The 17,944-nt window shown below is 37.3% G+C and overlaps 1 protein-coding gene across 1 annotated transcript; it reads left to right on the top strand.

The window, feature by feature from the left end:
* The first annotated feature begins 8,776 nt into the window (after window positions 1–8,776).
* Window positions 8,777–16,949, top strand: LOC111418055 (uncharacterized). The gene is made up of 4 exons (XM_071201218.1): window positions 8,777–8,887; window positions 8,951–9,239; window positions 11,993–13,299; window positions 13,548–16,949. Exons 1-4 carry the CDS (start codon window positions 8,777–8,779, stop codon window positions 16,947–16,949), a joined length of 5,109 nt encoding a protein of 1,702 aa, XP_071057319.1.
* Window positions 16,950–17,944: the final 995 nt, after the last annotated feature.

Genomic DNA, 17,944 nt, shown 5'->3' on the forward strand with positions numbered 1-17,944 from the left:
GGTCTTGCAATTGTGGGACTTTAATTTTATTTTGTGAAATACATTTTCATCCAATTTCCCCGACCTGGTGTTGCTGCGAGTTTTCCGCAACACTCTCCCGACCTGGTATTGCTGCGAGTTTTCCGCAATACTTTCCTCGACCTGGTGTTGCTGCGAGTTTTCCGCAACACTCTCCCGACCTGGTGTTGCTGCGAGTTTTCCGCAACACTCTCCCGACCTGGTATTGCTGCGAGTTTTCCGCAATACTTTCCCCGACCTGGTGTTGCTGCGAGTTTTCCGCAACACTCTCCCGACCTGGTATTGCTGCGAGTTTTCCGCAATACTTTCCCCGACCTGGTGTTGCTGCGAGTTTTCCGCAACACTCTCCCGACCTGGTGTTGCTGCGAGTTTTCCGCAACACTCTCCCGACCTGGTGTTGCTGCGAGTTTTCCGCAACATCTTCCCGACCTGGTGCTATCACGAGTTTTCCGTAGCACTTCATCCAGACCAATTATTCCCTTATGAATAATTATTTCAATTACGTCCGAAGTACGAGTCCCACAAGATTGCACTAGGCCAGACATTTACCGATTATATATTTAAAAAAAAAATTTTTTTTTACCTTCCTCCGTAAACTCCTATGTTGATTGTTTTTTTTTATTATTAATAAATTTTGATTTTATTTCTTAATTTATGAACCGCAGGTTTTTATTTTTTTTAACCCTCTCTCAAACACCCTGAATCTCCGACTGTAACCCCCAAAAGCTACTTGGAGGCGAAAGAGTTCCTTAACTCTCTAAACATAAGGTGGCGCCTGAGACCGATAACATCCCGAACATAAAAAAGAGGCACCAAGACCCCTTTCCTAGGACCGAACCAGGAAAGGACGTCGCACATTATAGTTACAGATAAACCAAGTAAAACCATAGGCAATCTGCTCATAAACAATAAAGACAAAATAAATAAATTAGATGATAATGGAGTGTACGAACTTCAATGTGATACCTGTCATGCAACCTGCATCGGAGAGACAGGCAGAGCCCTTAAACTACGAATTAGGGAACACAAAATAAAACATAATTCTAATTTTGGCAAACACATAACCTTTAATTTTAACCACGACGAGTTCGATGAAGATAAAAATACAAAAATACTACATCGCATTAACAAAGGATATCTCATGGAAGTCCTCGAAGGATATGAAATCAAAAAATTCATCAATAATAAATAATTGTTAAAGAATTATTGAGAAGAAAATTTTAATTTTGCAATCGAGCCTGTTGTTTAAGTTGAGAAATTACCCAATTGTCTTAGATTTTTTTTGCCTTTTTCATTTTTTTTTATTTTTGCCCAATTAAATTCTTGATTCGTTTATTTCTTTTTTTTTGTATATATTTATATATTTCAATTTTTGAAATATTTTGTCGCCTTTAAAGAAATCGAACCTTCCCTTTCTCCGCGAAGGGTTAGCCGATGTGTCGCGACAAGAAATTGTTCAGTTACTCAAAATTGATCCCTTGGATGATTTACTTAGTTGATTGTTTTATTTCCCGTATCCGGGAATTAAGGAAAAGAGAAAAAAAAAACAAAAAGGTGTAACACACTGTCGTAGTGAATACCAAAAGAGGAACACAAACTTACTATACACGTAGACTCAAACACGGTATTCTTCCAGATGTTCCATCCTCGGAATCATCCACGCTGAAGTAAAAATTAAGGCAATGGATGAATTTAGACAAAACATAGAAAATATTCCTAAGACCCAGGTGATCCTGAAATCAAGAATATTACAATTGGGAAAAGCTATCGAAAACATTACCATATTCGCGTTACAAGCGCACAAAAAGGCTGATCTCTATGCCATGATAGTAACAATAACAACAGGAATGAATACTATCAATCTTCTAATCGACCAAATACTTACTGCAAAAACATTTGCCAAATTAAACGTATACCATCCAATAATAATAAGCGTAGAATAATTAATAGAAGAATTACAAATGATAGACGATAATAGCCGCAGAAATTACCTTTACACAGGTGAGGAGAGAAGAAAGAATGATCCAAGGGAATTACCTTATTCAGCCATCACAAGGATGCTACGTACAGTGAAACCACGAAAGAATGGAAACGCATGTTTGTTCCTGCATTGGAAAACAGAAGATGTAAAGGTAGAGTAGAAGTACCGGCTGTACTTGTTACAATAATAACAAAATAGACTTTCTTCTATTTTGTTATTATTGTTCATTTTTTGATTTATTGTAGATGTAATGTTCTGATGAAGGCCTAAATAAAGACCGAAAGCTTAACGTTGTAAAAGGATAGTTTTCTTTTAATTCAGCGCTTTGGCTGCTATACCCGATATTAATTTCACTACAATTAGTTAACAAGTACAGCCGGTACTTCTACTCTACCTTATCATTCCAGGATGGGTTTCCTTCAAGATATGTCACGACTCTACGGCGAACTTGCTGGAGGTCTCATGAAGAGAAGAATGAACGATAATGGTCGTCTTGCAAGGATGGAAAACCGTCGCCACTTTCTTCTGCGCTGTCGCAGAGAGGGTGTCACCCCCAGTCACGTGAACAACTGCATGAAAAGCATCATATCCCTTTTGGACGCTTCCACCGGAAAGCTAAACCAGGAGCTCCGTCACTTCAACGATAGGTTAGCTAGTAGAGCAATTAATTATGAAATTAAGTTAACTTACCGTAAACTTAAACAGATTAAGATTTCAATAGATAATGTTGATTGTGAACTTAAACAAGTTTTACCCCCCCACGTTTTTAATGAATTTTGCAATAGACTTAGAGCTACTTTTACCAAGGTTTTCAAGAGAACAAAAAAGGTTAATTTAGATAAGTTTAATAGACTATCACAAAAGATTTCAAAGGTAGATGTTTGTAGAAATAACGATAGATGGTTTGTCAATTTCACTGAAATAGAGCCCCCCCCAAACGTCAAATTACTTTTGTCATTGGGTCCCAAGTTCTGTCTTCCCGTTGAGCCTTCCGAGGTCTCTATTCCCCGTATCTTGGGTGATGTAGAACGTACCATCCTGGTATCTGAATTCACTGACCCCGACCTGGTGAGAGGTGGTGTCACTAACCTGTTGACTAATTTTGTCAATTGCAGTCCTTTCTTTTCTCCAACTGATCGTTTCCTGATCAAGGCGGAAAGAGACACTAGAAGATTCCTCAAATCGAACCGATCGGACCCTCTTGTCATAATACCTGCTGACAAGGGTCAGAGCACTGTGGCTCTCTTACATTCCGATTATCAAAGAAAGGCCCTTGATCTTCTTTCTGATGTGTCAACTTATAAAAAGTTGAACAGAGATCCCACTTCATCGACCCAACCCAAGGCGAATAAATTGATTCTTCGCCTCCGCGAGAGGGAATACATAGATTTGGTTACTTATAAGAACCTAGTATGTTATAATGGGATCAGTCCCAAGTTTTATGGTCTTCCAAAAATACATAAAGATGGTTGTCCCTTGCGACCCATCATTTCTTTTGTGGGTTCTCCCACGTACAAATTATCGAAGTTCATCTCAGATATCCTTTCTGTGTCCTTCTCGGGTTGGACCCTTTTCAACATTAAGGATTCTTTTGCCTTCGTAGATGCTGTATCCAGTGTCATACTCCCCCAGGACTTCGTCCTTATTTCCCTTGACGTGGTATCTCTGTTTACCAACATCCCCACTGATCTAGTTCTATCATTGATCTCTAGGGAATGGGATTTGATATCTCGCAATACGATCATCGGTAAGACGGCCTTTCTAGAAATACTCGAGTTCCTCTTCGCCTCCTCGACCTTTGTGTACGGTGGTCAGTGCTACCAACAACTGTTCGGTACTCCCATGGGCAGCCCCCTAAGTCCCATTCTAGCTCAGATTGTTATGGATGATCTAGTCGCTAAAGCCTTGTCTGGGCTATCCTTCAGCCTTCCCTTTATTTACAAATATGTTGACGACATTGTCTGTGCTGTCCCTTCTGATGGTGTCACCACTGTTCTTGATGTGTTTAATGCATATAATGCGCGTCTTCAATTTACTGTTGAGACTGAGTCTGACTGTTCAGTTCCCTTTTTGGATTGTCGGTTGTTCAGACAACCTGACGGTGCCCTCCTTATCGACTGGTACCGTAAAGAACAGCACACTGAGAGGTATATTAATTATTTCTCCGGCCATCCTTTACACCAGAAGATTAATACCGTGACTGCCATGAGAGACAGAATCACTAAGATCTCCCACCCATCCTTTCGAGAGAAGAATCTGAGGACTCTTAGCCAAATTATTTATGATAATGGTTTTCCCAGGTCACTGGTTAACAAGCTCCTGTTTAATGTTGACGGGAATATGAATGTTTCTCTTACTAGACCTGTGCCATCTCGCGGTGAATTGAGATTCTCGCTCCTGCCTTTTATTCCCCAATTGACTAAGAAAATAGTTTCCATTTTACATTCTGACAATGTAAAGATTGCCAAATATAATTATAGACCTTTGCGACAGCTTTTCACCAACCTTAAGGACCCCACCCCTACCATTTTGAAGTCTAATGTCGTTTATAAAATTCCCTGTGGTGTGTGTAATGCCGTATATGTGGGTACGACCTCACAGTATCTAAAGAAACGCCTCAGTCAACATGAAGTGGATTGCCGCAACCACATGGATAATAAGTCTGCGCTTGTCAACCACTACCTTTCCACGGGTCACAAGTTTGACTTCGGTGCAGGTTCGATACTCTGTCAAGAGCCCAACTATAAAAAAAGGTGTATATCAATCAAGAACAGTCATCTGTCAACTCAAGGATTGACACCCAAAACTTGAGTGGTATTTATAAATATCTCCTATCCAAGAATTGTCACCCCCCCGTCACTGAAGTTTCGGGGATTTTCTTTTAACTTTTTGAGTTCTTTTGAAATTCCCGCTAGTTTTCGATTTATCGACCCCGTTTTGCGCGTGCGCGCCTTTCGGTAATATGGCGTACGTCTTTTTAGCGTGTTTGTGCATCTCGTTGGCTCTTGGAGTTTTTGGTTTTCTCCTGCTCTTTGGTTTGGTTTTCGCCTGCCTTGTGCCTTTTAGTGGTTCTTTGACGCCCCCGTCACCTGTTTTTCCAGGCCGTTTGCTGGTTGTTCAGCGGTCTTCAACCGTTGACATGCTCTTAACCTCACTTTTTTTGGCGCTCTGTCCGTAAGTTTTATTGCGTCTATTTTGTTATTATTGTTCATTTTTTGATTAATTGTAGATGTAATGTTCTGATGAAGGCCTAAATGAAGACCGAAAGCTTAACGTTATAAAAGGATAGTTTTCTTTTAATTCAGCGCTTTGGCTGCTATACCCGATATTAATTTCACTACAAGATGATGTAAAGTTGAATGAACTCCATTGGACCCAATTCAAGAAGTCCCAAAGAGAATTAGAAGAGATACAAGAAGAGCTTGGAAAATTGGATATCACACACCATACAACACTCATCAGCAATAATCCTTTTATGCTTAATTGTTATAGCAATTGCTGGGTGCACCCTTGGCTGCAATCTTGAAACTAGGAAGGAAGGAGTTACATTCCTTAAAACACCTGCGCTTCCCAGAATTCTGAGAATCTCTATCAAGAATGTGAAGAGTGTATAAAAATCCGAGAAGATGCATTCTTAATCAATTAGTATCTTGCATCAGTGCGGTTCACTTCGCTCTTGTATCGTAAATGCAACGAGAACAAAGAGAAATTCGTGTTAAAGTTAATTTTCATTTTATTATTCAAATAACGTTTGTTTCATTTAAATTTTTTTAATCAATTTATTTGTATTTAACTTGGTAATAATTAGTGTTTTATTAAATAAAGTTCTTTTTAAAAACTAATTCACGGGTATAAACCTCGTAACTCTATGCACATATTTTATACAAATTAAAAGGGGGTAAATATGATTACATAAAATAACATGAGGTCATAAATACACTATATGTTCAATTATGTATTAATTTATTAATAATAATGCTGTTAATTGTTCTTCTATTGATATTCATACTTCCTGTACTAGTTTACTCATACTGCCACAAGATATATACCAAACGGCAAAGGTATCGAAATTATTAATACTGATGGACAAAGGTATTGGGCACATTTACAAGGGTAAAAGTTTGAGTGAAATTGATGTTAACCCAAAAGTTGATGAGGCAGAATCTGATAAAAGTGAGGACGAAATGCCGTTGGCAAATGAAATTGATTTTTTAATGTAGGAACCAACAATTTTATAAAAGACACTCCGCAACCATGTTCCTCTGTCAGTGCAAAGTAACATGATTCTTTTTGTGAAAACAAAACCCGTAACACGTTTTATTTTTAGCTAGCAAACTAAAATGCTAATCCGAGGACGTTTTGGAAGTTGATGCGTTCCTTAGGGGCGGTTGAGTCTCCCTCTGTTGGGGCTGCTTGTGATGTGGATTCATTGGCGAGGTTTTTTGCTGACCCTCCTCTGCTCATTAGTGGTGGGACTAGGATGACAACTATTTCTGAAATTCTTGCCTCATCTAAATCCTCCTCTTTCTCCTTTGTCCTGGTCACTGCGTCAGAAGTCCGCGATGCCTTGAATCACTCGAGGTCTACGAGTGTGGGAGCTGATGGAGTTGGTCTCCAACTTCTTCTTCCTATATTGGATATTGTTCTTACTCCTATTACCCACATTTTTAACTTCTCCATTGAACGATCCTCATTCCCTTCAATCTGGAAGGTTGCTCATGTTGTCCCTATACCTAAATCCAAGAATCCCTCAAGTTTAAATGATTTTCGCCCTATCTCCATTTTATCTGTTCTATCTAAAGCTCTCGAGCGCCTTGTTTATCTACAAGTTCAAGAGTATTTACAAGAATTTAACTTGCACAACGACGTTCAATCGGGTTTTCGTAAGGGTCATAGCACGACAACAGCGCTTATTAAGATTACAGATGATATTAGGTATGCTTGCGACAAACGTTGTGTTACCATCCTTGTATTACTTGATTTTAGCAAGGCGTTCGATTCGGTTGATCACGATCTTTTGTTGGCGTCACTAGCTGCCCTTGGATTTACCTCTTCATGTTTATCTTGGTTTCAATCTTACTTTTCTGTCGTTCCTTGTGTGTGCGTGCTGATTCTGCGCTCTCGTCTGCTTGTGATATTAAATGTGGTGTACCCCAGGGTAGTGTGTTGGGTCCGTTGCTCTTTTCGATCATTAATGCCGTCACCCACTGTATTTCTTGTAATTATCATGTGTATGCTGATGACCTCCAAATTTACACTACGACAACTATTGATGATTTTCCCGAAGCAATTGCACGTCTTAATCATGACCTTTGCAATATTTTGGATTGGTCCAAACGTTATGGCCTTAAATTAAATACTGCTAAAACTCAAGCAATTGCGTTTAGCAGTCGACCTTTACTGGCAAAGCTGAATGATTTTTCATCCATTCACTTAATGCTTGACGGAGACATTATTCAGCTGTCAGACACGGTTAGAAACCTTGGGGTGGTTATGGATTCTACAATGTCCTGGAAACCTCAAATTCAATCCGTCTGCAGAAAGGTCTATCATTGTTTCCACTCACTGAAAAGTCTCCGTTGCTTCCTTCCTCCCATGATCCGTCGTAATCTTTGTTTTTCCCTGATTTTCCCCCATATTCATTATGCTGACACGGCATATCCTGATCTTTCGGTAACACTACGAAACAAACTGCAAAGACTTCAAAACAACTGCATACGGTATATCTTTGATCTCGAGAGATCTATAAGAGATCTATAAGAGAGAACACATAACCCCATACCGTAATTATTTGCAGATATTAAGCTGTCAGAACCGTAGATCGTTTCGTATATTAACTATGTTATATACTGTTCTTCACAATCAAACCCCGAGGTATCTGTATTGTATATTTCAACGCTTGTCGTCGCATGGTTTACCCACTAGATCTCAGTTAGATTCTGTGCTTATGTTCCCGACCCATAGTACCGATTTACCATAAATCGTTTGCTGTGCAGGCAATAACCCTTTGGAATAGTCTGCCTGCTGAGATCCGTAATATTCCTCACCTTGTAACATTTAAAAACCACCTAAAACGTCATTTATTGGCTCTCCAAGTATCTTCTTGAGAACTTTTTTTTCTCCCTTTTCTTCTCTTCTTCTACTTTTCTTCTCTTCTCTTCTTCTTTTATTCCAGCAACTATCATTATGCACCGTTTTTAGTGACCATAAGTTTAGCATAGCAGCTTGCCGTTTATTCATAGTTTTTCTTATATAACTTAGTATACTGCTGATTGATTGGGTTGTTTGGAAGATATCGCTTACGCGATAAATCGACCCTTTTGCCCGTATTTATGCATTAAGTTAAATGTATACATTTTCTTTAATTTGTATTTTTTGTTTCTTATTATGGCAATAAATTTATTTATTATTATTATTAAAATTCCTTAAAGAAGAACGCTAAAATCGACGTTCAACATCCAGAATACCTTAAAGCTTTTCAAAAATGTAAGGAACCAACGACCCAGTTCTACAATACCCAGACTTTAACAGAGAATTTGTAGTTACTACAGACGCTTCCGATGTAGCACTTGGAACCGTGTTACCTCAAGGACAGATTGAACGAGACAAACCAATTAGTTATTCGTCAAGAACATTGTCAGACACTGAACGAAGGTACTAAACGCAGTAAAGCAATTTCGACCATATCTTTACGGAAGAAAATTGATCTACATCATCTACACTGATCATCGGCCACTCGTTTGGTTATGGTCTTTGAAAGAACCTAATTCTAAACTCATGCGTTGGAAGATCAAATTAGAAGAATATGATTTTGGGGTCGTGTATAAAAAAGGCAAATATAACGCTAATGCCGATGCACTTTCACGAGTCCGATTAAATGAAATCAATGTAATTACGCAACGAGATTTGGACAGTATCATTCCGAACATCGACGACGGCGAATTAATGTAGCTTGCCAGCGAATTAGCAATAGAAATTATTCCTGATATACAAAAGCCATCAACAAGCAAGCATGTACAAGGAAAAGGTTACCGTAAAGAAATTAAGATAACAGACGAACAAATTACAGAACCCATGGAAGACGACGATGAATTAGATAGCAATACCATTCATACAACAGCGACTCAAGAACCAACAAGAAGTAACGAGATTCAGGATACCATTATAAACAATAAAAAGAGACAATTCTTTCTGACAGAATGTTTGTCAAACGAACTCGAAATTAACATAAAAACAAGAGGTAAACACACGATTCACGAAGTAAGAATCCCGAGAGATAATCCCATTTTAATGATTTTGTATTAAAATAAATGACAACTATAGTGTTAACGTTCAAACCTCTAGAGGTATCCAAACTTATCATACAAGACGTCTAAAACACGGCATTGTTCCAGATGCTGGTACGTCAGCACGCTCACCCGATCTATCCCCACTAGATTTCTTTTTATTCGGTCATTTCAAAAATTCTGTCTACAAAAACCGTTTACAGACCATAGAAGGATTGGAAGATGCAATACGACACAATGTTCAAGAAATAACTGCAGAGCAACTTGTACAGGTCTTCGATAATATGAAAAGAAGAATCACTTTATGTTTAGAAAAGAATGGTCAACATTTTGAATTCGTTTTATAATAAATAAAACTTCTAAACCTTTATGTTTATAATAAAATAAAAGATCTTTTTTTGATTTATGAAATAAATTAATTACAAAAGAATAATCTAAAGGGTTTTCTTTTTATTAATTAATCCTTTTTAATTATTTTCATCATAATTTAAATTTACATCCACCAATATAACTCCAGAGAGAATTTATTTCGAATTTTGTGTAACGAGAGTAACATTTTTAATTTTGTGCGTGTGAGTTTTTAAGGTTATGTTTACTAAACTAAAAGTTTCCTCCCATTTCCCCACCACTATTAAAACAAGTGGAAGGAGGGTGTGACCGCTGTCACGAGGACAGTAAGTATTGGTATCAAGCACTTGGAAAAGTAGCTTTTAGCGGACCGGCTTTCTTGATCGCATTGTATTTCGTTAACACGGCTGTCACGTTAGATTGGCTGTCAACGCCGACAAGTAAACTTGAAAATAAAATCTCTTCTTGAAATCTGTTTGTTTTGAATATAAAATCCTACCAAATCTCAAAACTTAAATAAGTATAGCTCTTTGAGGGAGTTAAGCAAGCTAACATGCTCAACGATAAACCGATACTGTGTCTTCGCAACCGCTCGATAAAAAAAAATTGCGACAAAGTTTGTTGTAATCACTGAACATTTCTACGTAATATATGTGAATTTGAAAATTTTCGGATCTACGGTTTTCTTTGTCACACGGGTTATTTATTTATTGTTATTTTGTAACCTTGTACACACATGTCTTTTTTAATAACTATTTTAACTTAAGTAAACTACTATGAAATAAGCTACTATACTTATTTACCATTTATATTTACAACATAAAGATATTTCAGTCGTTTGACACATCAATTGACACACAATCTATTAACACAAAGTCTATTAATACACATTTGGTAGAAACAAGCTCTATCGATTCTATCTAACGACAGGTAATTAGTCGTTACGCATCGAAAGCCTAAGAAACAAGGTTTTCATCCGAAAATATGTTGTAATCTCAACAAGCTTAGTGAAAATAACTTTACTTTTAAGTTTATCAGTATTATTTTGTGCGTGGGTATAAATTAAACAATTTGTGGTTAGGATTTAATACGAAAATGCATGGTAAACATGGCTTGTAACAACCTCACAAAATGTAACGTCACATCGAAACTTTAAAGTGATTTTTCGGTAAGTACTACACTTTTCCGCACTTTTTTTATTATTAACGCTTTTTTTGGGCTATTTCCTTAATTAATAACTTTTCTCAAATTTTTAGGAATATAAATTCTGAGCGAATTTAAAGAAAAATCGCACCAAAGTTTGCAACTTGTATTTGCAACCGTTTGAAGAGACAATTGGTGATTGCTCGAAAATTGGTTACGTAAAAGATGGTTTGATTCCTCATCTTTGACTTGGGCTGCTCATATTACTTCAGATGACAGGTAATTAGCTGAAAGGAGGATGGAAAATGAGGATGAATTTGAGAACAGAGAAGGGCAACTTTATGGTCCTAGTATAGCAGATTAATGGTAAAAAATTATATACTCTTAATTTTTCATGTTTTCATAACCAATACTCATGTCAAAACTTTAAATGCGTTTTTCTGGAAACACGATTTTTTAAAACGGCACGTAGCATAACTCGAACAATTTTCATTCAATCGATTTAAACTTGTTACCACATATCGATACCTTACTTTGAAAACCTCGTAAGTGCAATTTTTTGTAAAATTGAACTTTATGCGTCATTACATTAAAGTTAATTTGTATATCCATGACCGTATCCATGGCCGTATCCATGGCCGTATCCATGGCAGTTTTTTCGTGTTGTTTTTTTTTTGTCAACAATTATCAATTCGTATCTTTTTCAACATATGTCAATGTTCTCTGTAAAAGTTAATTCTCAATACATTTTTCTATAAAAACAGTGTTAATCTCATCCTTTTTTTTCGTTAAAGTGTGTGCGTCTCGAATATAAAAAGGTAAGACAATATTTAGAACATTTAGACATTTTTTTGGTCCTTCGAGCCGGATCTTGCGATTTTCAGACAAATTTGCAAGATTTTAAAATTAGTGTATCTTTATTTCGTTCAATTTCGTTGATTCGTCGGTTATAGTGTCAATATCTACGTAATATTTTAGTTAATTAAAATGACCGAGTCAAAAAATCCAGACGTTTTATTCGAACGGCAAAATGACTTATATGGACTCATTAACCGAACAATAGACAATCTAAAAGAACTCGCGATCGTGAAACGCACGCGCGCTGCCGTAAAGACCCGTCTTGAACGCCTAGAAGTTAACTGGGAAGAGTTTAATGAAAATCATAAATTTTTATCTAAATATAAATTGGATTATACCGAAACAATATATTTTTCAGAAGATTTATTTTCTTTGTGCGAAGAATCTTATTTAAATACAAAAAGCGAAATGATTGAATTATTAGAGAGCAACGAAGAGTCACTTTCAATACCTGAAAAGGTTCTCGTTACTGAAAAAGCTCAAACAGCACCATTTCGCACTCGTAATCTTCCGGTTATTAATCTTCCGAAATTCGACGGTGACTTCGCAAACTGGACTCAATTTCGTGATTTATTTAATTCAATGGTTTATCAAGATAACAATATCTCCAACGTCGAAAAGTTACAGTACTTAAAAATGTGCCTCATAAATGAACCTGCTCGTTTAATCAAAAATTTGTTAATTACAAACGATAACATGGCAAAAGCCTGGGAAATTTTGGTAGATCGGTACGAAAACCGCCGGTTGTTAATCGACACTCAGCTTGCAGTTTTATTTAGTTCAAAATCCCTGAAAAGTGAATCATCAGTCGAGCTTAAACGATTTTTAGGAGAGATTAAAGAAGCATTAGGTGCCTTGGAAGCATTAAATTGTTCTGTTGAACATTGGGACAATCTCCTAGTTTATTTATTTACAAGAAAGCTTGATTCAGAATCGATTAAAGAATGGGAAAAAGTTATTGGAGGTTATCTTGAACCCCCATCTTATGTAGAATTTGAAAAATTTCTTTTCAACCGCTTGAGAGCTCTTGAGTCAATTGAAAAATTCTCATTTATTAGAAAGCCTCTTCAAAGTTCAGTTCAGAAAGGTATTGTAAAATCTTATAATGCAACTCCCTATAATGCAAGTTGCGCAATGTGTAACGCAAATCATTACTTGTCGATGTGTCAGCAATACCTTTCAAAAACACCCATTCAACGATCAGATTTTATCAAATCAAAAAATCTGTGCTTCAATTGTCTCGGACCGCATTTGAGAAAAAATTGTCGAAATATTAAACGATGCAAACTATGTAATAAAAACCATCATACGAGCTTACATGATTCAAAGCCTTCTATCAATACCTCAACTCAAGTAAAAGATTCAGATCCTAACCAAATCGATCAAAACACGCCAAGTTGTTCTAACATGCAACGTTCTGCTTCAGCATCTAGTCACCTGATCAACTCTCATCATATTAACACCCCAGTACTTTTAGCTACTGCGATGATTGGGATATTTTCCGAAACGGGCGAATCAGTAACTGTGAGAGCGTTGATAGATCAGGGTTCAGAAGTCTGTTTTATATCAGAGTCTTTAGTTCAAAGGCTGAATTTACCTCGAAAAACAGCATCGATACCAATTTCCGGAGTTGGGTCTCAACGCACGATCATGTCTCACGGGTCCGTAAGAATAAATTTATTTTCTAAAATAAATAATCAAACAACATTTAATGATGAAGCGTTAATCTTGCCTAAATTAACTTCATACTTGCCAAAAAAACCTTCAATAAATCTAGACTTCAATCTTGATTCATTAAATTTGGCCGATCCTCAACGACTAAAATTGAATTAATTTTGGGAGTCAGTATTTACTCAAGAATCATTGAAATCGGTATTATTAAAAATATTGACGGTTCGTTGGTTGCCCAACAGACAAGTTTGGGTTGGATTATTTCGGGAATTCTCTCAGACCAACAAGTAACAGATAATAGTCGTTACGGATTCAATTGTTCCATTGATCACGAGCTGCTCGAAGTCATGCAATCATTCTGGAAACAGGAAGAATATCAAACTCAATTACCTTATGCGTCATCAGAGGAGTACGAATGTGAAGAACATTTTAAAAATACTCATGATCGTGATATTTCCGGTAGATTTGTTGTTCGATTACCGTTTCGAAAGCCTCCGAAAGAGCTTGGAAATTCGCTTGACATAGCGCTTAAGTCATTCAATCGGTTAGAGTTACGATTCGCTAAAAATGAAAAATTAAAAACGGAATACAGCAAATTTATGAAAGAATACCTCGATCTCGACCATATGCGCCAAATTACTTCTTGCTTAGATCAACCACATTTTTATCTACCTCATCATGGAGTAATACGTGAATCTAGTACAACAACAAAACTCAGAGTTGTTTTCAATGGTTCTCAAAAATCGTCTTCGGGTTTGTCTTTGAATGATTGTCTAAATGTTGGACCGAAACTGCAGACGGAATTAGTTGATGTACTTTTACGCTGGAGGCGACATCCGATTGTATTTGCCTGCGATCTGGAGAAAATGTATCGCCAGATTCGAGTACATCAGGATGATTGGCCCTTTCAGCAAATCCTATGGCGTGAAAAGCCATCCGATGAATTAAAAACTTATCAACTCTGTACGGTGACTTATGGATTATCAAGTGCTCCGTATTTAGCATTGAAATGTATTAAACAATTAGCTGAAGAAAATCAAGAAAAGTTTCCTCAAGGGTTTGAAGTTCTTCGTTACAACACATATGTTGATGACATACTTTCAGGCGCTGAAACTGCTGAAGAAGCACATGAAATCATATATCAGCTAAATACAGTATTGAAAATGGGCGGATTTACAGCCAGAAAGTGGATATCGAATGAAACAGATGTATTGAATATCATACCTTCAAAATTACTTGCTGAAACCTCAACTTGTGAATTTAAGGAAAATCACGCTATTCACACATTGGGCTTGTTGTGGGATAACCATAAAGACGAATTTTTATTTAAATGTAATTCTTTCCATAACGAAACCGACCAAGTAACAAAACGAAATGTTTTATCTTTCATTGCACGTTTGTATGACCCTCTTGGTTGGCTTTCCCCTTTGATCACATCGGCCAAAGTATTGATACAGGAATTATGGATACAACATCTTGACTGGGATGATATTCTTCCATTAGAACTGAAAATTCGTTGGAATAATTTAAGAAAAGAATTCAGTAAAATCAATACGATCCGCATACCGCGATGGATCGGAACGTCCAGTCGAGCAACCTCAATTGAACTTCACGGTTTCGCGGACGCGTCCATCATTGCTTACGGAGCAGTGTTATATCTTCGCGTTTCAATTCAGAATGAATTGCGCGTATCAATTTTAGTGTCAAAGTCTAAAGTATCACCTCTTAAACGCGTAACAATTCCGCGATTAGAATTATGCGCCGCGGTCTTACTCGTGCGATTGTTAAAAAGAGTGCAATCGGTCTTAAAACTTTGTGAACATTCAATTTACTTATGGACTGATTCAACAGTAGTGCTATCATGGATTCGCGGCCATCCTTCTCGATGGAAAGACTATGTAAGAAACCGGGTTACGGAAATACATGAGGTGTCGGGAGTACACTGGAACTACGTGCCAGGTGAGGACAATCCAGCGGACCTAGTTTCGCGAGGGGTCACGATGATGAAACTTCAATCCAATTCGTCTTGGTGGTCCGGACCCTGTTGGCTCATGTATCCATCAACTCAGTGGCCAAAAGAATCTCCAAGTCCTCCTAGTCAAGTCGATCTTGAGCAACGTGTCACAATTCCAGTTTCCAACTCAGCCATTCGGAAGAACCAGGGCTGGGATTTAAAAAATAAGTATTCTTCGTTAACAAGACTCCTAAGAGTGACTGCATGGTGCGCAAGAGTGTTTGACAAAAATAATCTTCTTTCGAGTGTTTCAGGAGTTTTATCAGCAGATGAGTTAAATCGAGCATTACTATTTTGGGTTAAAGAATGCCAAAATTTAGAGTTTGCTGAAGAATTTATTCTACTAAGATCGAAGCGGACCATCACTCGTACCAGTTCTCTCTATCGTTTGAACCCTTTCCTTGATGGGGATGGATTTTTGCGGATCACAGGCCGACTTAAGTTTTCCAATTTGGATTACGATGAAAAGCATCTTATTATCTTGCCGAAGTTTTCTACAATCACTATATTAATCATCGATTATTACCACAAAACCACATTGCATGGTGGTGTACAGCTCACGTTAGCTTCAATTAGACGTCGATTTTGGATCATTGGTGGTCGAGTTTCCGTTAAGTCACTGATTCATCGTTGTATGATTTGCGCTCGACAACGTGTGGTAACGAGCCAACAACTTATGGGCCAACTTCCCTCCCCACGAGTTAACCAATCGAGACCTTTTCTTCATACTGGCGTTGATTATGCTGGACCGTTTCTTCTCCGAACTGTTCGAGGACGTAGCTATAAAACGTATAAAAGCTATTTAATCTTGTTTGTTTGTTTAAGTACCTCAGCAGTACATTTGGAATTGGCTACAGATTACTCAACAGACGGATTCATTGCTGCTTACAAGAGGTTCACAGGCCGAAGAGGTATTTCCGAATGCATGTATAGCGACAGAGGTACAAACTTTGTCGGAGCAGACAAAGAACTACGATCAATGTTCAATGCAGCATCCAATCAGTTCAAGAAGCTCGCCAACCTTTTTAGTGATAACGGTACCAGATGGAAATTCAATCCGCCAGCGGCTCCTCACTTTGGTGGAAAATGGGAGGCCGGAGTGAAATCTGTAAAAGGTCATTTAAGAAAAGTTATTGGTAATACTCTACTTACTTATGAAGAATTTAGTACAGTACTAGTTCAAATAGAAGCGGTTCTTAATTCACGGCCCCTTTGTTCGTTATCTGATGATCCTAACAGCTATGAAATTCTTACACCAGGTCATTTTCTTATTGGTACTGCACTTAACGTCGTCCCCGAAGCATCTCTTTACGACGAGAAAACATCTCGCCTCTCTCGGTGGCAACACTTACGGAAAATTATCGATGACTTTTGGAAGAATTGGTCACGTTCTTATCTACAAAAAATGCAAATCCCCACCAAATGGTTCGAATCTAAAAATTTACCTCGTGAGGGACAGTTGGTTTTACTCCAGGATAAACGATATCCGCCTTCAAAATGGCCACTGGCTAGAATCATCAAATTACACGCCGGTTCAGATGGCCTCGAACGTGTTGTTACAGTGAAGACTCCGACCACCACCCTTACACGACCACTCACGAAAATTTGTTTGCTGCCAGACATCGATTAAAACTCAATACCTACTCAATTCATGTTTAAATTTTCTTCAATTTCATTTTGTATTTAGGTCTAATTTGTATTTGTATTCTTTAGTTGCCTACGGCAAGGCGGGCGGTTAATGTTAAAAGTTTAAAAGTTAATTTGTATATCCATGACCGTATCCATGGCCGTATCCATGGCAGTTTTTTCGTGTTGTTTTTTTTTTGTCAACAATTATCAATTCGTATCTTTTTCAACATATGTCAATGTTCTCTGTAAAAGTTAATTCTCAATACATTTTTCTATAAAAACAGTGTTAATCTCATCCTTTTTTTTCGTTAAAGTGTGTGCGTCTCGAATATAAAAAGGTAAGACAATATTCAGAACATTTAGACAGGCGTCATATTTTATGTTATGTGACAACCTCGTGTAGTCATCATGAATAATACGCCACCTATTGGCGAATTTGAATACCTCGTAAGTTAACCATTTGATATTTCTAACTGAAAACCTCGTAAGTTTTAGTTTTGCAATGGCCGTTAACAGGTTGTATGTCGTGTCAGTGTTTTGGTGATTTTGGTTAGATAAATAAGAGTAGGTAAGTAGTTTTGTAATTTTTATATGTAATCTAAGGATTGTTACATAATGTTCTACTAATAAAATTTAAGATTCGTTACATTGTAAAGGGTTAGTCATTCATCGTTTATTACAAGAAAGTTAAGAGGTTTTCACATACCGCTATTTAAGCCTATTTTAAAGTTACGAGTCTTTCTAACAGCAGATTAATTATTATTAAACTTATAAGTTGCTTATTATTATTATACCACTTGTCTGAGCTCAGCTGACATAAATTGCCAAGTTGTCGTTTCATTTGACCAAGTTATCAAAATTATCTCGCGAAGAAATTGTCTGTGTAATAACGCTATAACTGATATCGTTCCTTTTGGTTGACTTATATGTTAACCGTCAACATACTGTCAGTTGCAAAATGGTCGTTTCATTTGCAAATAAGTTAGCATAATTCTT

Source organism: Onthophagus taurus, unplaced genomic scaffold (assembly GCF_036711975.1).
Source record: "Onthophagus taurus isolate NC unplaced genomic scaffold, IU_Otau_3.0 ScKx7SY_22, whole genome shotgun sequence".
Taxonomy (NCBI): domain Eukaryota; kingdom Metazoa; phylum Arthropoda; class Insecta; order Coleoptera; family Scarabaeidae; genus Onthophagus; species Onthophagus taurus.

Coding starts and splice junctions, on each gene's coding strand:
- LOC111418055 (XM_071201218.1), top strand. CDS start 8,777: ATGCGTTGGAAGATCAAATTAGAAGAATATGATTTTGGGGTCGTGTAT. Junction 8,888..8,950: donor TCCGATTAAATGAAATCAAT/GTAATTACGCAA, acceptor GAATTAATGTAG/CTTGCCAGCGAATTAGCAAT. Junction 13,300..13,547: donor CGATCATGTCTCACGGGTCC/GTAAGAATAAAT, acceptor GTTGCCCAACAG/ACAAGTTTGGGTTGGATTAT.